The sequence below is a fragment of the Pleurotus ostreatus genome (assembly GCF_014466165.1).
Source record: "Pleurotus ostreatus strain PC9 chromosome Unknown scaffold_3, whole genome shotgun sequence".
Classification (NCBI taxonomy): Eukaryota; Fungi; Basidiomycota; class Agaricomycetes; order Agaricales; family Pleurotaceae; genus Pleurotus; species Pleurotus ostreatus.
The window spans coordinates 1871879-1893445 of NW_023503158.1; the positions used below are offsets into that span (position 1 = coordinate 1871879).

The 21567-nt window shown below is 51.8% G+C and overlaps 10 protein-coding genes across 10 annotated transcripts; 7 read left to right on the plus strand and 3 right to left on the minus strand.

Annotated features, from left to right (window-relative positions):
* Positions 1 to 690: 690 nt before the first annotated feature.
* PC9H_005157 (uncharacterized protein) lies at positions 691 to 2304 on the plus strand (the record flags this gene model as incomplete). Its single annotated transcript, XM_036774732.1, has 1 exon — positions 691 to 2304. The coding sequence occupies one exon, from the start codon at positions 691 to 693 to the stop codon at positions 2302 to 2304; it is 1614 nt and encodes a 537-aa protein (XP_036633234.1).
* A 1117-nt stretch (positions 2305 to 3421) lies between these two features.
* Positions 3422 to 5060, plus strand: PC9H_005158 (uncharacterized protein; the record flags this gene model as incomplete). Its single annotated transcript, XM_036774733.1, has 2 exons — positions 3422 to 4808; positions 4867 to 5060. 2 exons carry the CDS (start codon positions 3422 to 3424, stop codon positions 5058 to 5060), a joined length of 1581 nt encoding a protein of 526 aa, XP_036633235.1.
* A 211-nt stretch (positions 5061 to 5271) lies between these two features.
* On the minus strand, positions 5272 to 7387 carry PC9H_005159 (uncharacterized protein; the record flags this gene model as incomplete). The annotated part of the gene is made up of 11 exons (XM_036774734.1): positions 5272 to 5484; positions 5539 to 5685; positions 5744 to 5803; positions 5861 to 5935; positions 5993 to 6077; positions 6136 to 6239; positions 6305 to 6556; positions 6615 to 6791; positions 6853 to 6991; positions 7070 to 7183; positions 7242 to 7387. The coding sequence occupies 11 exons, from the start codon at positions 7385 to 7387 to the stop codon at positions 5272 to 5274; spliced, it is 1512 nt and encodes a 503-aa protein (XP_036633236.1).
* Positions 7388 to 7641: 254 nt separating this feature from the next.
* Positions 7642 to 9004, minus strand: PC9H_005160 (uncharacterized protein; the record flags this gene model as incomplete). Its single annotated transcript, XM_036774735.1, has 5 exons — positions 7642 to 7825; positions 7880 to 8163; positions 8221 to 8407; positions 8461 to 8656; positions 8713 to 9004. 5 exons carry the CDS (start codon positions 9002 to 9004, stop codon positions 7642 to 7644), a joined length of 1143 nt encoding a protein of 380 aa, XP_036633237.1.
* Positions 9005 to 9672: 668 nt separating this feature from the next.
* On the plus strand, positions 9673 to 10549 carry PC9H_005161 (uncharacterized protein; the record flags this gene model as incomplete). Its single annotated transcript, XM_036774736.1, has 2 exons — positions 9673 to 9701; positions 9742 to 10549. The coding sequence occupies 2 exons, from the start codon at positions 9673 to 9675 to the stop codon at positions 10547 to 10549; spliced, it is 837 nt and encodes a 278-aa protein (XP_036633238.1).
* A 216-nt stretch (positions 10550 to 10765) lies between these two features.
* Positions 10766 to 13451, plus strand: LEU1 (3-isopropylmalate dehydratase; the record flags this gene model as incomplete). The annotated part of the gene is made up of 10 exons (XM_036774737.1): positions 10766 to 10827; positions 10880 to 10921; positions 10975 to 11019; positions 11070 to 11135; positions 11185 to 11321; positions 11370 to 11407; positions 11460 to 11502; positions 11558 to 12618; positions 12679 to 12995; positions 13049 to 13451. The coding sequence occupies 10 exons, from the start codon at positions 10766 to 10768 to the stop codon at positions 13449 to 13451; spliced, it is 2214 nt and encodes a 737-aa protein (XP_036633239.1).
* A 225-nt stretch (positions 13452 to 13676) lies between these two features.
* On the plus strand, positions 13677 to 15371 carry PC9H_005163 (uncharacterized protein; the record flags this gene model as incomplete). The annotated part of the gene is made up of 1 exon (XM_036774738.1): positions 13677 to 15371. The coding sequence occupies one exon, from the start codon at positions 13677 to 13679 to the stop codon at positions 15369 to 15371; it is 1695 nt and encodes a 564-aa protein (XP_036633240.1).
* Positions 15372 to 15793: 422 nt separating this feature from the next.
* PC9H_005164 (uncharacterized protein) lies at positions 15794 to 18353 on the plus strand (the record flags this gene model as incomplete). Its single annotated transcript, XM_036774739.1, has 15 exons — positions 15794 to 16009; positions 16074 to 16166; positions 16217 to 16298; positions 16351 to 16376; positions 16436 to 16465; positions 16682 to 16863; positions 16922 to 16955; positions 17007 to 17094; positions 17152 to 17364; positions 17428 to 17573; positions 17632 to 17706; positions 17771 to 17904; positions 17961 to 17990; positions 18044 to 18122; positions 18177 to 18353. The coding sequence occupies 15 exons, from the start codon at positions 15794 to 15796 to the stop codon at positions 18351 to 18353; spliced, it is 1605 nt and encodes a 534-aa protein (XP_036633241.1).
* Positions 18354 to 18594: 241 nt separating this feature from the next.
* PC9H_005165 (uncharacterized protein) lies at positions 18595 to 20741 on the plus strand (the record flags this gene model as incomplete). Its single annotated transcript, XM_036774740.1, has 5 exons — positions 18595 to 18648; positions 18703 to 19051; positions 19105 to 19175; positions 19227 to 19841; positions 19896 to 20741. 5 exons carry the CDS (start codon positions 18595 to 18597, stop codon positions 20739 to 20741), a joined length of 1935 nt encoding a protein of 644 aa, XP_036633242.1.
* Positions 20742 to 20856: 115 nt separating this feature from the next.
* PC9H_005166 (uncharacterized protein) lies at positions 20857 to 21494 on the minus strand (the record flags this gene model as incomplete). The annotated part of the gene is made up of 5 exons (XM_036774741.1): positions 20857 to 21041; positions 21099 to 21116; positions 21170 to 21210; positions 21282 to 21352; positions 21420 to 21494. 5 exons carry the CDS (start codon positions 21492 to 21494, stop codon positions 20857 to 20859), a joined length of 390 nt encoding a protein of 129 aa, XP_036633243.1.
* Between the last annotated feature and the right edge of the window lie 73 nt (positions 21495 to 21567).

The following is a 21567-nucleotide window of genomic DNA, read 5'->3' on the forward strand; positions in this document are numbered from 1 at the left end:
GCCGCGATGAGCACCGAGCACTCGTCCTACATGATCGTCAGTAGTTGTTGTTGCCCGAAGAGGAAATCGCCGCAATCTCCTCATTGGGAGGAGTTTCCAATCTCGGTTAGCGGCTTGTTTACATAATGTATTTGGCTAACCATACATCCAACTTCCTCCCTGTCCTCGTCCTCAAGCCTCAAGCTAAGCTCGCCAGGTGCGTCAATTGCTCAAATCTGAATCTTCTCCACCAGACAACAGCTTGGAAATTATACTGCGTTGGAGCTAGCAAGGAAGCAGGGTTCAGTGCACCATACTCCGAGTCCTTCTATGACTCAACTAAAGTTGGCAGCGACCCAAATGTATATTTGAATACATGTCGTGTTGACGTCGCAGATCCAGATGTACTTGGCTGGTCGTAACCTGATTCAACATCTTAACGACATGCGTTTTGGCTTTTCTCTTTCGACGTCGAATCGTTCGATGCGATGCCATCTCCGGCACGCCGAAAACTTGGTTCCACGCGGACCCATATTAAAACCAAGCTCCTCTGCCTCTCTCACTCTCTGACTGTCGTCGCTATACATTTGTAAGTAGTCTCCCTGCATGTCACTCGGACACTACCTTCATTAAATCTCTCGCAGCATAGCAAGTTGGAGACGAAAACAACACTGAGCGCACCCCGACGTATCGTCTTACAAGGTCCAAGACATGGAAAACGCTATCAAGGTCTTCAAATCCCAAGGTATACCCGTCCTCGAGCCTGGCCGGCCCAAGTACGATCGCGCCATCGCGACCGCGAACTTCTTGTACCGTTTCTCGAGACCTGGATGTGTTGCTCAGCCGGAGTCTGCTGCCCATGTTCAAACCATCATCAAGGAAGCCAAGTCGAGGAATCTCAAGATTACCATCAAGTGCCGAGGCCACTCCTATGCGGGCCACTCAACCGCCTCCGAGGGTATCTCCCTCGACCTCCGAAAGATGAAAGAGGTCAAGCTCGACATGAAGGAAAACACCGTCACGTTCGATGCCGGTTGTCAGTGGGGTCACGTCTATGGGACCCTCATCAACGGTCAACACAAGGGCTTCGTCATCAATGGCGGCCGTTGTCCTACTGTCGGAGTCAGTGGTTTCCTACTCGGAGGTGGACTCAGTCCATTCACTCGAAGCTTTGGGATGGGGAGCGACACGCTGATGGAGGCTGATGTCGTGACAGCGGATGGAAAGCTAATCACCGTCAAGGAAACCGATAACCCCAAATCTGACAAGGGCAAACTCTTCTGGGCCCTCTGTGGGGCGGGTGGTGGTAATTTTGGTGTTGTGGTCAGGCTGAAGTTGCGTGTTCAGAAGTTGCGGAACCAGGATGGCACGGTCGTGGCGGGGAGGTATCAATGGTTCCCCAAAGCAGGATTCACCGAGGACATCATCTCCACCATGATCGATTTCTACACCACTGACTGGCCCAACGAAATCACCATTGACACGACCTGGATATGCGATCTCCGGCAGAGTGCCCAGCTCGGGGGGATTAGATTCGCTATCACCTTCGACGGCAGCAAGGCCGACTACGATGGGATCATCGACAAGTACATCAAGAACGAAGAACTCAAGGTCCAGCTCAAACGAAGAGTCCTCGCTGAATCGTCGACACGTTTTCTCTACGAAACGCTGGTCAATCAGTGGCTAGAAGAGACCGAAAGAGCGTACCCCGCGAACAAGACTTACGAGCTTTACAGCTCCTTCATGTTTACGAAAGACAATAAGGGCGTCATCCAGAAGGCCATCGCTATCGTCCGAGATCTCATGGCTTCGTTCCGGGCCGACTTCAAAGGCGAGCAGGTTAACTTCTTGGTCACTTGGATTCATTCTGGGGGGAAAGCTATCGAAAAGAAGCCCACCGATTCTGCCTTCTTCTGGCGTGAAGCCGTGTTCCATACGTATATCACGGTGGAGTGGGTTGACAAGTGGATGGAACGGGACATGAGGAGATTCCTAACGACAGTCAAGGACGCGTTGAGGCCTCTCTCTCTGAATGGAGAGGCTGCATTTATCAACTTCCCCGACTCAGATTCCCCGATCAAGTCCTACGAAAGGGCATACTTTGGGGGCAACTTTGAAGAGCTGCGCCGTGTCAAGCAGATATGGGATAAAGATAATTTCTTCAAGTGGGCGCAAGGCGTTCGGCTTCCGGGGGAGGCAGAAGGGAACGATGGGGAGGGCGAGGGTGCAGACAAGACCGATCAAATCGCCAGTGAACAATGGGAATACTACAAAACCACAGACATCGTCAAAGACCTCAATGAACTGGCCGATTTGGGGTACTGACAGGGATGACACTTGGGGCTAGGGGCCATAACTGTCATCCTTTGTAGGATCCTTCTAGGTACGAATACATGCATTGCGCAGAGTATTTTTACGCAATACTTTGTTTACGGTGAATACCTCTATTGTGTGAACCCAAGACAGACATGGGATTGGAATCGTATCTGATTGATTCCAGAAGACGTTAACGAGTATCTCTTCTTACAACACTTCCGTGCAAGCCCTTTAGCCTGATTCAGGCTAGTCGATGCTTCGGACTTTACGCACCAACTGTCCTCGCTCTGTGCCATACTCTGGTAAAGAAACTTCCCCCAGTAGCGGGTTGCATTCATGAGGCTGCTGCCACACCTATAATGTAGTTCCACGCTACGAAGCTCAAGAAACGCCTGGAATACATGCAACAAGATTGGGAATATCGTACCAACCGACTTCTCAATGGCTTCATCGTGAGTCCTTTTACTGCGTCGTCTCTCTGCGACAATGTGGGCTGAATCGGAGAACACCACCAGTAAACCGTGCTACTTTCAGAAGTTGCGCCGATTCCAACGCGTCTGTTTCGGCCTGACAATCAGTCTCTTGACTACTGAGGAGATCAAATCTCTGTTCCGTCTTCCTCGTATGGGGGCTCCTTATGTCTCAAATTCGTGTCATTGCCAGCCCTGAAGGTCGAACATACGTTGACCTGCCATGTATACAATTTTCACCACCATAAAGTTATATTGTGGGCCGGGCTGTCGTCTAGGAAATACTACCGACACAGCATTCCAAATAGAACGTTTGTTATGTACAAAGCGACAATAACGAGTATGGGCACCAAAGAGGATAAAGGGTTCATTGGGAGGGACGCTGATTAGATGGTATCTCTGCACTATGTACCTATGATCATGCTTTGAAGTTCACTTGGTTGATTCGATGAAAGCTCAACGGTGCATTGTCCCGATGTGAAAGGGCGACCTTGTCGCGCAGCAGCTCGCAGTCATTGACAATGGAGTTGATGTAGGAAGTAAATCCGCGTGAGACTCACGTGGTTCTTGGCCTTGTTTTGACGGAAAAGGCAAATGGCTGAGGCAATATAAAGGTTTAGCTTCGCTACCCATCTCCAGTTCGCCCTTTCCCCCAAATGTCGACCTTCGACACCCTCGTCGACGACCTCACGCGCGATGTGCATCGTGCGCAGCCAAAAGACGCCCTTCAATTCTGCGCAAATTGGTTCCAGTCCCGCCTGGAAGAACAGCGAGCTCGCACACGAGACATCTTGGCCCAGCGCTCGTATTCGGTTACAGGTTCCCTGCCAAAAGAGATATATGTCGATACCCCGCTCGACACCGTCGCAAATGGCACAGCAATGCAGTCGTCCTTCTCCCCATTCACAGTCGCGACGCCTCCTCGATTGTCACATAAGGCCTCACTCCCGGCCATCGAGAGACTGAGGGACAGCGTCAGTGTAAGAGACAGTGTCAGCCTGAGAGGTAGCATATCTCATCAACCAAGTCCGTTCGGCACCCTCAACGTTCCCGGAAATGCTCTGCTGTCCGAAGATCAGGACGGACCACCCACTTTTCAGATCGATGGCCGCGACATGGCACCGACATCGCCACTCACCACAGGGGTTCCTAACCCATTCGCTGGATTCGACGGCAACAATAACCTGTCTGCAGTGAATGCGAACCCAGGAGACTATCTACACCCTCCCATGTCTGCCATTTTTGCGCGCCGAACGTCTGTTTCTGCCGAGTCAATCCTCGTTGACAGTGGGAACGACGAACCTACACCCGTCTACCAAAAAACTCCAGAACAACTCAGCAGAATCAGAGCCTCAATAGGCAAGAACTTCATTTTCAGAGATCTAGACGAGGAGCAGGAGACGGGCGTACTGAATGCTATGCAGGAACAGAGGGTTAGCACCAACGAAGTGGTGATTAGGCAAGGTGACGTGGGCGAATACTTTTATGTCGTCGAATCTGGCCTGCTGCATTGCTACATCCATGCCGAGCCTCTCCCCCCATCATGGGTCACAGAAAACAAGAACTGCCCCGGCACCATAGTAATGGACACGGGGACTGCGTTTGTCCAGCCAGGCTACCACCCAGAGTTCGGCCGCGAAGTCGCAAAATGCACGCCAGGGAACTCCTTCGGTGAGCTCGCGCTGATGTATGGGCACCCTCGTGCTGCAACGGTTCTCGCAAAACAACCATCTGTCTTGTGGGCAGTGGACCGAATAACATTCCGGACCATCATCCTGAAAGCGGCACATCGCAGACGCACCATGTACGAACAATTCCTTTCCTCGCTATCCCTTCTATCGTCTCTGGATCCCCCCGAACGAAGCAAAATCGCAGACGCGCTGCAGAGCCGATCGTACGAAGACGGGCAGCCTGTCGTTAGGCAGGGAGAGATGGGGGACACCTTCTTCTTCGTGGAAGATGGTGAAGCAGTTGTGACGAAGCGCCATGAAGGTGGTGAAGAGATTGAAGTCGGACATCTCAAGAAGGGGGATTATTTTGGTGGTACGTCCACACTGGTATTACGAACCCGATGTCTAATGTCACTGACTTTACGTATCAGAACTATCCCTTCTCCGCCTTGCCCCCCGAGCAGCCACCGTCAGTGCCGCTTATAGGCCCGACCCTTCGGCCCCGAAGCTGAAGACTGCTGCGCTTGATGCTGCAGCATTCACTCGTTTACTCGGTCCTCTTCGTGAAATCATGGAACGGAAAGCTAGCGAAAGCTACAGCGGCTACCGTCCCAATCCTCGGTAAACTCCTTTCAATGACATATCTATCTTGCTTTTCTTGCAACGTATCTTCTTTATTCTCCGTTGTTATCCACTGTATCCTTACGGGCGCGTTCTCATACGTACATCAAGAGTTGTTGACGATACCACTTGGGTTGTTTATTATTGATGGAACAGTAGTATTGTTGTGATATAGAATGCTGAAACGTACATAACTTGACAGAAGCGATAGGTATCTATTGCAGACGCTGAATCAACTCTTGTATATCTGGTCGGTCAGTCGCCTCCAAAGCCCAGCATTGATTCAAGAGCATCCAAAGATTATCATCCAGTCCACGCTCAAGTACACGTTGGTCGGTCGGTCGTATTGGTCGGTCACCGCGGGCAGAGCGAATGACTACTTCCGTCGTATGCTTGATGTGATTGAAGGGCTGCTTATGTGTCAAGACCTTCAAAAGGTCGTTAGTAACAGAACTCTGAGCAGATGCACGGTTCGTTCTTACCTCGAGTATTGTCATCGCCAAGGCATAGATATCCGAAGCAACAGATAGTGTTCCCTGCCCGACGCAAACTTCCGGGGCAAACCACCGGTAGGAATCTGATACACCGCGGCTTTGGGTGAATGGTATCCCGGTTATGTCTTCTACTATCTATCAATGATAGGGAAAACATTAGTACCTTCCAATGAATTCGCGGTTATCAACGCACCTGCGACAGCCCGAAATCTGCGATGAGAGGATTTGCGTAGTTATCAACAACAATGTTATTCTGCAGCAGTAACGATCAAACTGTTGAAGGAACCGTCATCCAAGATAAACCACTTACGCCCTTCAGATCCCCATGTACTACAGGTGGTTGCATCGTATGCAGGACCTGTACCCCTTCCATAATTCCCTTGACCTGGAAAGCAAGGGCTCAATGAATATACGACCGCAACTATAACCAGCGTAGACCCACCAGTTTCCTATAGTCTACTTGGTTGTCGTTACTTTTGACATAGTTGATGACCGATCCGTTCTTCATCCAAGGGCTGACCATGTATCTATCACCAAGTTCTAAGAGGCAGATTCTACCGGGCATGTGAAGTCATGAAGACATACGGATATGGGCCGTCATTCTGGCAGAACCCGTAGAAAGGGAGGATGTGCTTTCCATGGTCCATTTGGTATATTTCATTCCATATCTTGACTTCCCTGTTGAACCTCTAATTCCGACGCGTCAGCCTGAGGTGCGCCTAGTGACTCAAGCCAGAGAGATCGCGTTACCCACCCGCAAACTTTGCTCGCAGGCATTGACAGCACGGATAATCTTGATGGCCACCTTCTCTCTTTGGAGGTACAACCCTTCGTATATATCCATGGCCGCCGACCCGCTGACCGGGTGTGTCCCTACGCGTTGAACCTCTCCGGACTTGAGATTCAGATCCGGGAGAAGCTGACCGGAGTGAACTTGGAGTTGGTGCAAGTTGCTCGATAAACCGCTGAAGGTTCGATCATGGTCTTCGTTGCTCTTCTGCATTAGCTATGCAAGATTGTGTTTAGCAGCCTGCAGCGCGATGTCGATATAGTCTTAACCATACCTGCTGCACCATGCCCATAAGTTGTCGAGTAAGCTCCGTGTTTTGCATGATGTCTTGCTGGGTCAATTGTTGGCCATTCTGTATCTCAGCGAGGTACGCGCACGTTTCGTCATGGTCTTGCTTCGCAGTGACTTCGAATTGGTGCTGCCACTGGTGAAGCTCCATATGCGAAACCAACTAAGGGGAGGGGGGTAACATCCAGCGGTGATTTAACGCATTATAAGATTCAGCGTCGTACCTGGAACTTAGCGACACAATCCGATATAGCTTCGTGGCAGCGCTCGATGTCCTGTTGAATCTCTCTTTGCCGCGTAAACCCCTTGATGGTACCAATCTTGGTCCAGCCATCCATCTTCGTCTTGATATCAAGGAGGCAGCTGTGACGATCATCCCCGAATCCACATCAGCCACATCGAGTACAAGACGGTAATAAAATGGTGGCATTATTTACTCACTCTTCAACAGCATTGAGGGCCTCATTAATCTTCCCAGAGGTTGCGCCCTGCTGGCTGTCCTTGAACGCGAGCAACATCGTATGGCATCGATCGCGAAGCTGGAAAGCCGCGTGCCTGTTCGTACCAAATAGGTGAACGAAGTGCATAACAATAGAGGTGAATCACAGTGAACCTGTTCGAAGTGACGTTCTCGCAGAGCTGGACAATGCCACACAGGAGCTCGACAGCACCCATGAGCCCGGGGATGGGCGCAAAGTCTGCAGCGATCTGGGCCGCCGTTTTGCCTAAAGAAACCGCTAACGCCCCGCGAGGACCCATCTTGACTGTGTTGAAAGAGGGGGAGGGTGTGTGATTGCAGTGCAGGTTATTACCGCCATCGTCGATTACCTGAGGCTTATAAGCGCTGCGGTGGCCACACGCCTGTGTAGGCTGTAGATGATGATCAGCAGTTCAATGTGCCCGTTGCAATATCGATCGAATTATAGCACTCGTGGGAATATTAGGACTGTCACATCTACTTCCGTGTTTGATTCCGAAGATTCTGATTCACAGCATTGAGTGAAATGGAATGATTAGTTGGCTGCACTGGGAACTTCGAGAGTGCGGCCTTCTCTCGAACTTTGGTGGGCAAGCTCCACCATCTCTATGACAGCTGTTGCTTCTTCCCATCTAATCTCGGCCTCAGCACCATCCCTTATAACGGCTGCAAGGTTTTTGAATAAATTGATGTACGATCCTGCATCGGTAGATGGCCAACTATACGTGAAGTCGGATCAACGTGTGGATAATGAAGGATCGAAGCGCACTCACATTGCTGTAGTGATCTGGTCATCGTGTCCGATAGTTTCCAATGTGCCCCAAAGTGTTTCGGGCTCCTTCCCAAACCCTTCTGCGTGTATCTGAATTGCTGGGTCGTTGAAGGTCTTCAGTTGGTCTTCCTGTACGTCCACGCCATACTTGGTATATGATCCATGTGTCCCACGGACGAGGTACCGCAGTTGCGACGAACGGACAGAGAGGATATGAGCTCGAAGGATGGCAGTCATCGGGTGAGGCAATGCAGATCCTGCGGGATAATGCATGTAGACGGAGAACTATAAACGGAGCTTTGAATGAGTGGTGCAATCACGATTCGTATTCTTATAGCGTACTGTGTCGTCCACCTCGGGGTGTCCTACGCCTCTGGTGTTTTGGACGAACGCCGTCAGCTTCGTCGGACGTCCGAAAAGTGCGAGAGTCTGATCAATGATGTGAGTCCCTAGATCATATAGTTGACCGTTCGCTGGTAGAGGCTGATCCTTCCATGTCCCCTTCAATCCTTTCCGATAGCGGTCGTAACTGTGTGGACTTAATTTAATCATCTTCAATAGGAAACCAACTACAGCACGCACTGGGACTCGAATTCGACTATGGTCCCTAGTGATTTAGAATCAGAGGCTGGGAGGGCAATCAGCTTCTTGAGAGCAAGGAAGTCCGCATCCCAGCGTCTATTCTGGTACGGATAGATAACGAGATTTCGTGACTTGGCGAGCTGTCCGAGCTCACGAGCTTGCTGTGCTGTCGCGGACACAGGTTTGTCCACAAGAACTACCATACTTCGCGTTATTTCCAGTAGAGGAGACACAGAGTAAGCCTGTGCTAACCATGCTTCCCGCTTTCTAGCACTCGTTTCGCGAATTCGTAATGGGTGTGGTTCGGCGTCCCGACGATAACCAACTCGATCTCCGGATCGGCCAGTACGTCTTCCAGCGATCGGTGGATTTTCGTGGTCACGCCGAATCGCTCATGGACTTTTCCGCCGGGAGTTGTTGGGTTGCGCTCCAGGACTGAATGGAGGATGAATAAGTCCGGGAGGCTAAGGATAAAGGGTACATGGAAAGTAAGGCCAGCTAAACCGACCCCAAGGACGCAGGTGTTGATAGGCTTCGAAACCATAGTCGTCGTCGTCGTCGATGTACTGTGGTTAATTCCGGTCTCAGATAGGCTGTGGCTCAAACTAGTAGCAGCTCCATGCGATGCACTGAATATTCGCATCTGAATGACATTCAGGTCATCCCCACGGACCGCTCCGCCCCGTAAATCCCGTACGATGATCTGACGCGACAAATTTGGCTGCCCAGTCTTATGGACAAGGAGCAACGCCGCGCGCGTTTAGCTTGGGTCGTGAAGGTGACAACTTTTGGCTAGCACAGTACTCTCCCCAACCTTGAATCGCAGGGGGTGGGCATTGACCCAGTTTCTCCAGAAGGGTAGTTGATGTTACACATTCAGATGCCAGCGTAGAGCACTGGGGGCACCTATTTCGAAGATATGAGCACGCTGTGCGCTCGTCTAGGAAGCTTAGAGCGAGGGGACATGGTGGAAAGAAGACGAGGAGCCTAAACGACCCGACGCGTACAAAAGCTGTCAGAATAGATTAGATTAGATCTTGGATCTTGGATGCAATTAGAACAAGCCCTTCTTCCCTTCATACCTCCCGCCGCGCATCGTCAAGCTGTATCCTGCTGTACCGTGGCAGTCGCTGGTGCCAGTAACTCAAATATGCCAGCAATGCACGAACAGCGCTGCATTCTCCTTACCCCCCAATTTCGTTCTCACCGCCCATGTCTCTAGGCGGTTTAGGTGGTATCTTGTGAGTATTCCAGGTTCACTGAACGCTAGGGAATATCTAGAGCTGATGGACCTGATAGAGGATTGGGCCCACTGGTAGGGCCTCAGCCTACCACTGTTCCTCATACAACACCGCTCGCAGCGACACCTCTTTTCAGCCCGGGCCCGATTCGCACTGCGGCTCCTACGAGAGTCCCCGCTTCTTCACCGACTCTAATACGTGCTTCGCATACGTTCACCCCGACGCAACGGCCATCATCATCCACCACGATAGCGACACCTTCCCAGTCTCTATCTACAGTCCTCTTCGAGTCGTATTCCGACGGCCAGATAAAGACAATCACGACATTCATGCCCGCTTCCACCGAGACTGCAGGGATACCCGCTGTGGTAAACACGCGGACCAGTGGCAATAATGGCCAACCCACGGGATTCCTGCAGAACAAATCTCTGTCTGGATTTGTGTTCTTCATCCTGGGTGTTACGCTGCTCGCGTTGATATCCGTGGTCATCACGTGTGTGATGCGGAGGAGACAGCGCAGGAAGCGGATGGATGAAGCGATGGCGTTCGACGCTGCGAGCATGATTGTCGATCCATACAATCGCAACCATACCAATAGTCCTCGGGAAGATATTTTTGGCGAGAGCCTGTCTCGCTCTAGCTCGTCGCGTTCTGGGCGGTCGAAGAAGCATTTGAGTGAGGAGAGTTACGGATACGCTGGATATGGGACGTATGCTGGGGGTGATTATACTGCCCACGGGGTGCCTACGCTGGCATATACGGCGCCGTCCGCTGCTTTCCACCCGCAATTCCCCCACCCTACCCATATCGACCGACAAAGAACGTACGAGCAGAAGGGATATTATTGATCCAGTGTATATAGTAGCTATAAATTAATGGACCTTCCCAGTGTATTATACCCTAAAATGACTATCGGCCTTGCTGCGATTGGCTAGATCCCGCCGAACGGCCGATTGAATTCATCGGCCGACTCACATGATCACTCCCCGCATTCTGGAGCAAGTATAAATACGAGCGGACGCCCGACGACGGAGAATTATTCTGCACATTTACCACCTTGGACGATGCCCACCGCTGTATCTGCCCCGAGGACGCTCTACGATAAGATCTGGGACGACCACGTCGTGTGCGTCGCCCGCAATTCTCTGCGCCCTCGTTGCTCACCTGATTGGCTGTAGTGATGTTCAGGAGGACGGCCTTGCGCTGATCTACATTGATAGGTTCAAGCGCTTCCCCGGTTTCTCGACGGCTGCTTGCTGATTTGGTCTGACAGGCATCTTGTTCACGAAGTAACGAGTCCCCAGGCGTTCGAAGGCTTGTGAGTTCACAAACGCCACTTGCACGATCTCGCGCTCACCTTCTCCTCAGGCGCAATGCCGGCAGACCCGTGCGCCGGCCAGACTGCACTCTGGCGACGGTGGACCACAATATTCCGTACGCTGCCTGCCCATGAGCTGCACACTTCGGCTGACGTCATCCATAGAACTGTCTCGCGGAAAAACTTTACAAGCGTAGACACTTTCATCGCTGAGCCCGATTCAAGAGCTCAGTGCGCTGCGCTGGAGGAGAATGTCAAGGAATTCGGCCTGACATATTTTGGGATGAAGGATAGGCGGCAAGGTTGGCATGCACAGCACTCGTTAGGGTTTACGCTCATTATCTCCGTAGGCATCGTCCATATCATTGGCCCCGAGCAAGGCTTTACGGTAAGGTTTCTGATTTCTCCTGACAGCCCTTCACACTCAAGTCTTGGCTTAGCTCCCCGGTATAACTTGCGTCTGCGGTGATTCCCATACATCAAGTTAGCGTTTGAATTTCAAAAGCGCGTCTACTTGTCCTGATCACCGTTTCGTTAGCCCATGGCGCGTTCGGTTCGCTGGCCTTTGGAATCGGTACATCCGAGGTCGAACATGTTCTCGCCACCCAAACACTCCTACAGAAGAAAGGCAAGAACATGCGCATCACGGTTGACGGCGAGCTACACGAAGGCGTCACGTCGAAGGACGTAATTCTGCACATCATTGGGGTCATCGGCACCGCCGGAGGCACCGGCTGTGTCATCGAATACGCTGGCTCGGTCTTCCGTGGCTTCAGTATGGAGGCGCGAATGAGCGTTTGCAACATGAGCATCGAAGCTGGTGCTCGTGCCGGCATGGTCGCTCCCGACGAAATCACTTTCGAGTACCTGAAGAACAGACCGTTAGCTCCGAAGGGTGAATCTTGGGATCGAGCGGTGGCTTACTGGAAGTCATTGAGAACCGACGAAGGAGCTAAATTCGATATCGAGGTTAATATTCCCGCTTCAGACATCGTACCAACCGTTACTTGGGGGACTTCGCCTCAGGATGTCGTCCCTATCACTGGCTCTGTACCCGACCCCGCAACAATGGCTGATACAGTTAAACGCCAATCCGCCGAACGTTCATTAGCGTACATGGGCCTCAAACCCAATACTCCTATGCAGGAGATCCCGGTTGACAAAGTCTTCATCGGTTCTTGCACCAACAGTCGCATCGAAGACTTGAGATCGGCGGCGAAGGTCGTGCTAGCGGCAGGCGTGGACGCCCAGGTTGCTCCCAACGTTCAAGCTATGGTAGTACCCGGTTCAGGAATAATCAAGCAACACGCTGAAGCCGAAGGGTTGGACGTTATCTTCAAGCGCGCCGGGTTCGACTGGAGAGAAGCTGGGTGCTCGATGTGCTTGGGGATGAACCCGGATCAGCTAGCTCCTGGCGAACGATGTGCGAGCACGAGCAACCGTAATTTCGAGGGTCGGCAGGGATCTGGGGGTCGGACGCATTTGCTGAGTCCTGCGATGGCCGCTGCTGCCGCGATGACTGGGAAACTCACTGATGTGCGAAAATTCCTTGGGGGCGGGGGGCAGGCGAACGTCGGTCCTACGATGAAGTTACTGAATGTCCGCGAACTGCTGAACGACCCCGTCCTCGCTCCCCCCGCTCCAGAAGAGCGCGTCGAGACAGCTTCATCCGTACCTCTTCCACCAAAGGAAGCCCCCTCGAGCGTCGAAAAGTTCAACATAGTCAAGGGTATCGCTGCACCGTTGCACATCGAGAACGTTGACACGGATATGATAATACCGAAGCAGTTCTTGAAGACGCTGAAGCGGACGGGGCTGGCTAATGCCTTGTTCTACACCCTTCGAAAAGATCCCCACACCGGGAGGGAAACGGATTTCGTGCTTAACCGCAAACCGTATGACAAAGCTAAAATCCTTGTGTGTACCGGGAAGAACTTTGGGTGCGGTAGTTCTCGTGAACACGCACCTTGGAGTCTGTAAGCTTAGTTCCCCGCAATCGTTCTGCAAGGATGACTAACAAGCGTGGCAGGAACGACTTTGGAATCCGTTGCATCATCGCTCCGAGTTTCGCTGATATCTTCAGAAATAACTCTATGCAAAACGGCATGCTGCCTGTGGCCTTATCCCAGGAAGACTGCAGGGCACTGGCGGAGGACGCGGAAGCTGGTCTAGAGCTTGAGGTTGATCTCGAGAAGGAAGAGGTCAGACGGCCGAATGGGAAGGCGCCAATACCGTTCCAAACCGATCCTTTCAGAAGACATTGTCTATTGAACGGCTTGGATGACATCGCGCTGACCCTCCAAAGGGGGACTTCAATTGATGAATTCGAGCAAAGACGAAGTGAGGTATGGCCGTGGTTGGATGGATTTGGATACAAGGGCAGCAAGATTCCGGTCACTCCTACGAGAAAAGTGAAGAAAACGGACTGGTAGAGCAGCAGCAATGTATTTTGTATCTCCATAGCATTATAATTTCGAATTGTGGCAATCTCATTTAGCGCAGGAGCCTCATGTTGAGTTGGTGAATGACCCCTTGAACTCAACTCTCACTTTCTCCCACCATCCACATCAGCCAATTCCCTCGAAAGTTCAGCTCCGGCCATCGTTCCACGCGCATCGCCATAGCCTATTCTTGGGTACCATCAAGAAGCTTCCAACATGAGTGCCAACGCTGTGAAACCGATAGCAAATTCCCCACCTCGTGTCAAAAGCTCGGGCCAGCAGCTCAAAAGCGCGGCCCAACGAACCACGGAGGGGGAGACCTCGAAGAACCCGAATCCCCAGAAAGAGAAGCCCCAGGAGCAGCCGCCCCAGCAATCTACCTCGCGAATGAAAGCGCTTCCGCAGCTCGAGCCCAAGCCAAAGAAAGCACCGAATGGGCGGAGATCTAGCAAGCCCATTATCAATTGGTTCCAGCGCAAGCTCGCGGGGAAGGTGAAGACGAAGAGGACGGAGAATGCGGCCCCCTTTATTGACAATCGCACGAAAGTGCCTTCACGGAATGGCCAGCGCGTTGCGTCCTCGCCTTTCCCCTCTTCCGCAGCGGTCGCAGGTAGGGGGCAAGGCAAACTGGAGGCGTCGGTCAAGCGCAAGACCATCTCACTTAACGATGAGGACGACGGCCGAGGATACATTCATTCCGATGAGGACGAAGACGATGAAGCACGCTCTTTCGATGGCTCCTCTACCTGGTCACCGAACAGCCAGCACGAAGCTGATGAAGATGCTTCGGTGCGACCCATTCCTCCCAGTGCGCCTCCTTCCCCATCGCCTTCTCGTTCATCGTCCTCCTACCTCTCCGATCCCCGCACATTCCGGAGTATGGCTGCTAGTACGAAGCCGACGACGCTACTCAGTATTGACTTGAACGGAGGAGGCATGGCACATATCGCGCAGGCGCCAACCAATGCCGCTCCTCCGCAAGCACAGAGATTGCCTCATATCCGAACATCATCCACGGGTGGTGGCCCTGCTCTGCTCAATACTGGCACTTCCATCACGTTCTCAGCACTTCCTCCTTCCCCTAGTTCCCAATCTCGCCCAGCATCGCTGCAAACCCCGCAGAGCATCGCACAGCAGTCCAGTAACGGACCTATCGTCCATGTGCCGCTACACACCTCTCACCATCCTCGTAACAACCCAAGACCCTCTTCACCTCCGTTAGACAACGCCTCAGTTCTGACTCTAGCGTCATCTGCATACGCCATTCCAGGACTGAGACCTGGGATCGGGACGTCGGCCCCTCCATCTGCTATGATAGGCGGAGGGGATTCAGTGTCACATTTCGGCGGAGGTGCTAGCATGGCATTTGCTGACGCGGAGAGCACCAGTCACTTCAATCTAGGAGATGATGAACGTTTGGATGAACGTGACGTTGATGCAAGTGTCAGGGCACTCAGGCCACGTAGTTCGAGAAGGGGCAGCTGGGAAAGCGAGGTCAGTAGATGGAGTGCAAGGATTCAACCAGGACCAGGAACACCATCATTAGTCAGAGAACGAAGCGTATGGACGACGAACAGTGTTCGTACAGGTGCTTTGAGCATGGACCGCGTCGAGCAGGACGAAGAGAACTTGGATGGCCAGCTGGAGGGAGGTACGACAGAGACTGAGGCTCCACCGTCGTCTGGCCTTGAAGCATCTGTATATACTTCGGACTCGACAACGCCAGCCTCTACCACCCCCGCCATCTCCACGGAGCTTGCTTCACTCGCTGGGTCGCGACCTCCTTCCAAGACTTCGCATAACTCAAATGAAGATCCCCCTGCTGCCGTTGAAATACCCGCGGTCGAAGCTGCTGCGCCCCAGACGAAGAACACTGAGACTTCCCAACCATTTCCGTCCAAGGAGCATTAGGCGTTCCGTTATTTCTTCTTTCGCATTTCCCGAGGGACCTTCATGCACTATTATACACATTCGTACTGTATGTATCGTCTAAGTACTTTCATTTCACCACTTTCCTTCCCCACATCGCTTCTAGTTCTGTGTGTCTCGGTTTTACGGTAGTACTAAGCTAACTACTTTCATCTCAACAAACTGATATATACCAGCTCATAGCATCTCTAAATGTCCCCTTTGAGCTAAGCCTGTTCGCCCACTATAAGTTCTTCACACAAGCACTAGCACCATTCACGATGTTGGGCACCAGCTGGCCCACCGCGTTACGACACGAACGGCGTCGGCCATCCTTGAGCTTCGTTCTCCAGAGCTCCATGTGCGGCAGAAGACGAAGTGCAGGCGCGTGATCAAACCGCTACCCACGACTGGAGGGCTCGCATATGCTCTCAATCATCATCACTTCTTTCTGGAATTACGCCGCGAGCATCATAAAAGAAGCCGTTCTCGAGCTATGTGCGCTGGAGCTCTCCTCTTTCCTGGGATTTGGCTGGCGCGTCGCGAACATGAAACTCGGCCTTCGGAGTGTGGCTGCAACTGCGGCGGTCCTCGCTGCTACTTCTCAGCCGCAGTGTCCTGATTATACCACGTACTCGCAGGTTTGTCATTCGAACGGGAGACTGATGAATGGAAGGGGTGACTCTGAAGTGTTCTTGATCGTAGAACCCTCATGCACCGCTCTCAACTGGACCGCTGGCTTTGCCGTTTATGAGGCCTGATCCAGCATGTAGGACATTCAATAGTACTAGCGTTGAGGTATGCCGGGCATTGTTATTCCGTTGGGAACCCTGCTGAATGTACTGTAGAAAGTGATATCAGACATGAAATCTCGCCTCAAGAACCCTGACCTCGCCAGGCTCTTTGAGAATACGTTCCCAAATACCCTTGGTCAGTCTCCTCTATTAGTATGGCCTGGAACCACTATGTTGATTGATTGTAGATACTACGGTCAAATATTTCAACGAGGTACCCAAGATTCAGGCTTGGACTCTGTGGAACTTGGACTCTGATATAATATGCTTTAGACAGAAAATTTGGCATTTATCATAACCGGAGTAAGTGGCGTTTGATGCTCGCTACGTGATCCTCTGCTAAACGAGATTAAAGGATATCTCGTTCGTTATATTCCACTGTCAATCTTACCGCTCGTAACTTGACGCGACTTACAGAGCTCAATGGCTACGAGATACCGCTAACCAGGTAACTCAAACAACCTTCACGACGTATAAGAGAACACACAACACTGACACCCTTCATCATCGTCTTTGTAGTTCGCCCACTATCACACCTTGCTAGCAGGCGATCGAAAGCTAGCGACGTTGGTCAAGGCAGTGATCAACAACGAAGCCAGATATGTCGCGCAGTTCCCGTATTGCGGAGCGTTCCAGCCGCCACCTGAAAGTGGGCTACCACCTACCCATAATGATTGGGCGGACGGAGTCACGGTCAACCCGTACGTGTCTATACCGCAAAGAATATTGTGGACTGGATACTGACGTCGGGGGATGAAGCCCCGTTGACAACACTACGGTGTTTGAGTGCAAGGTAGGTAGTTTGTCACTATCGGGCTTCCTCTGCTCAAGGCTCGTGTGATAGTATGAAATTGACTCATTGTGTGGCTTCCTCAAACTGTCGAGATCGTATTATCAATCCACGAAAGACGCGTCGTTCATCAACGACAATTGTACGTGTGGCACCCCTTCAATTAGGATCGCCTTGCTGATCCCATCTATTCATATAGGGCGCGCCGCAATTGATCAGATATTCCGCGTCATCAACGAGCAATCGCAGCCCACGTTCGACAAAGATTTCAACCTGATATCATTCTATAATTGGACTGGTGGAGGAGGTGCTTTGTCGCCGCAGGTCAATAACAGAGGCATCGGCGAGCCGAAAGGCTTCACGGGCATGGTTGGGACACACCATAGGCCCTCTGATGATCTCAGTACCTTTGGTAAATCCCCACAACGCTAACATCCTCTTTATTTATGTATCCTCACGCGTGCCACACATGTAGCTTTTCTCACTCCGGCAAACGCCATGCTGAGCGTAGAACTTGGTCATTTGGCGGATGTGTTGGACCAGGCCAAGCAAGCCAGGAATATTAGCCGTTTGGCTAGGCAATGGAGTAAGACCATCCATGATGCGATATGGGATACCACGGTAGGCCTTCTAGACTACTCTTCCCAATACAATAGAGTGATAAATTACCGTTTACCAGATTGTCGATAATATCTTCGCATACGAAACCAATGGCCTTGGGAGTAGATATGTCATGGATGACGCCAATGTCCCAGTAAGTTGGATCAGTCTCTTCACAATTTACGATTCACGGAGTTCTGATGCTGCACCGTACGAAGTCCTTGCTCTCGTTGCCTTACCTTGGGTTCCTGGATAAGCACCATCCAGCTTACGTGGCAACTCGCAAAGTCTTGTTCTCAAGCAAGAATCCGTATTTTGCAGCAAGTAAAATCTCAAGTTTCCGAGGCGCTGGGTGAGTGTTCGCTCTAACTTCACGCGCGGCCGGTATTTAATGTATTCGTTGAACAGAGGGCCACACGTGGACCCTTGGCATCCTTGGTGAGTTCATTATCCGGCCATCCTTTCGTGCCTTTTAACTTTATACTTTATAGGCCTATGTCCCAAATCTCAGCAATATTTGGAACTGACGACGACGCAGAGATATTGAATTCGCTGTTTATCATCGCGAACGTAAGGAGCCCTCATCATGCGTTTTTAGTGGTTTATCAAATTCCCTCCCTTTAGAACACTAATGGGTTGGGCCTCATTCACGAATCACAGTCGATTTATGACACCAAGGATTACACTCGTAGTTGGTTCGCGTGGGCCAACAGCTACTTTGCTGAAATGTTGCTTGATCTCGCTGCTCGCAAGCCTGGATTGATATTTAAAGAGGGTATTAAGAGTTATGTTCCATCATAAGCGGTGTATCATGTCCGACGCATCAATATCAATAGTTTTCGCGACGGAATTGCTATACTTACTGCGGCGCAGGCAAGGGATTTGTTGCGACTGAAGTTGTGCGTGGGTGCATTCAACTGCCAAAAGGGGTATACAAGGATCAACTGAAAGTCGCCGCAAACAGCAACCAACGCCAGTGGCCATAGAACAGTCTTTATGCCCTTCCTGCTCTGACTCTCCTTCTTTCCTTCTCTCCACCGTAATGTCTTCTACTCCCCGCGAGATCGGGACTCTCATTGTCGTCGTCTTGAAAGCTGTAAGCCCAGACCAAGCGCCGTGTCAGCGAGAAATCTGACCAGATCGTCAACAGCGTCACTTACCCAACAAAAGACACATCGGAAAGCAGGATCCGTATTGCGTCGTCGAGCTCAATGGCGTCAAGTTCAAGACCAAGGCCATCAAGCGCGGCGGCCAGCATCCAGAATGGGACGAAGAGTTTCGATTCACGCTTCATGAGGACACCGAAGATGTGCTAGCGAGAACAACCAACGACGATGGGAGCCCGCCGACGCCTCCACCAAAGAGCGACAAGACTCCAAGAATCAAGGGTGCAAAGGCGATGTCCGTGGCTTGCTACGCAGACGATCCTCGCGAACCTGATCTCATTGGAGAGTCCTCGGTGGATCTTACGGAAGTTCTGACCAAGGGCGAGACAGACGGTCAGTGATGTTGGAGATGGCGCGCATCTAGATGCTCACTATTGCGGTGGCAGAGTGGTTCACATTGAACCACAAAGACAAGTTCGCCGGTGAAGTCTATCTCGAACTAACGTTCTGGTCGAATGTGAGTACCTCAATTATAACCTTTCCCAGCTCAATCCAATATGGTACCTAGGAACCCCCACCCGAGAAAAAGCCCAAGTCCAAGGCGAGCAGCGTCAGTAAGCAATACGGTGGCCCAGGTTCCTTCATACCAGCGGATGGGCCGACAGGCGCGCAGGGTGTCCCGGGCTCCAGGATTGTTTCCACCAGCGTTCTTCAGGACAGACCAAGGCAGGAACTAGACGCGATGCCTGCTTCGTTGAGGGCATCCAATTCTCTTGCGCAGCTCGATCTATATGTGCCTCCATACGAGCATCGACGCCCTTCGCCAGAAGGTCTCGCCAGTGACTTTGGTCAACTTGGTATCATGGACGATGCTAGGCGCAGGGAAAGTTATCCGGTAAGAGACCTCTTCGCACCTCTCCGTTCAGCGTCCTCAACGGAACAACGTCCGCAGCCACCTCATGGTCGCAGACCCTCTACCTCTACAGGGTTCTCCACCATCTCAGCTTACTCCCAGTACGATCCCAGGGCAACTTATCAGTCACCAACCGAATACGAATCCCAACCTCTGTACCAGACACCTTACGAAACGCCATCCCAGTATGTCCCAGAGGGTTATCCGCCACAGACGGCGCGCGGCCCACGTTACAGCATTCCACCGACATCGTCAGGGTTTGTGCCTTTAGTAATTATCCCTGTGACTTTTCTTACTTTCGTTTACTGATCCACTGTTGCGTAGCAATCCCACACGCCAGCGCCCAGCGTTTTCAATCAGCCATTGTACCCTCAATCGACCTTTGCACCACCACCTTCACAGACGCCTCTTCCTTCCGCTTACCCTCCACCTTCCTTACCACCTACTTCTTCGTTCCATCAGTTACCTCCACCACCACAGCCCTACCAATATCCCCAATACGGCTCAGCGACGCCAGCACCACCGCAGAACTATGCTCCGCCCCTCCCTGTTACTCCTCAACCACAGATACACCAACAACCCTATCAATATCACACCCCTTCACCGTCGCATAATGATTCTCCCCCTCAACCTGGCTCTCTCTCGTCTAGCTATGGTCCTGGATCTAGACCACTTCCGCAGCCAACGCCCTCTCAATCGCACTACTCGCCCCTTCCTCCTCCAGGAGGCGTGCCCCAGCAGGTCGGATCGTATGGTAGCCAAAATGGCACTGCATTCCACAACGTATATGCATCCGTTCCACCACCACCGCCTCTCCCTTCTCTCCCCGTACCACCGCCACCACCATTACCTCAACAGACCTACCAACCTCCTAATCCGGGCCCACCGCCGCCGCTCCCTCCTTCCCAGCAGTCAAACAACTTGTCAAGGAGACGTACAAGCTTGCCTCAACCTCCTGTTAACCTCCAACAAGCGTTACAGGGCATTCCTCCGCCTCCACCCCTTCCTAATCCGCCATCGATGCCACCTTTGCCTCCATCCCCCTCATCCCACACACCTCCCAACAACGCTCAGCCACCCTACCCGGGTCCTCCCCCTCCCCCTCCTTCGTTCCCCGAGTCACAATGGCAGCAGCCTCAGCAGGTCTACGCTCAGTCACAGTGGACTTGAAGTCGAAGAGAGATTCCATTATATATGTGACTCTAGTTTTAGCACCTTGCTGTCGATTATCAATCATGGACTAACTACGCTTACTTATAATGACTGCAATTGCACACGTCTTTGTCTATTCTGTTTTGGCTTGCTCAGCTTGAAGAGCTGCATCCCGCTCTGCTCTCCATTTCGCAATCTCTGTTTCTGTGCCTATCAAACCTCTTCGTGCAAGATCGTATCTTGCTTGCCGACGAAGAGCATTCTCCTCTCTTCGGCGGTCAGCCTCGTGGGTTAGCAATGCCCTTTCGGCACCAAGAACTACGTGAATATCAAGGTCTTCACAACGTAATACCTTGGAGTTCGTGAAGTGCTCACCGAGACCAAAGATAGTTGCTATATTTGCTGTAGTTAGACTTTCAGTCAACCAGGCAACAAATCGGACTCACATATCGACACTAGAAACGATTTGAAGGGTAGAGTTTGCCGCCTACGGAGAGAATGCGGCTTAGAATGCTTCGTCGGAACGATAGGGGGTACGCCGAAGCGCTAATGAACTACCTGAACCACGGCCATGAAAAGTGAGCAATCATGGCCAAACCCGTCCCTACTCCAGTGCCTCGCACTGCACCCTAGAAGCATGGCGAACATTAGACGCTACCCTTCAACGTGCCGGTCAGGCAATGTATAGATGCTCACTTCAATGCCAGCTCGTGTCTGGATGTCATAGGCCCTGTCGACATCTTCTCGTTGTCGAGAACGCGTGTTGGACATGGTGGTCAACGTGAGCTTCCAATATGCATTCACGCCTGGGACTAACAGCGGCGACTCAGCCGAGGCCTTCTCA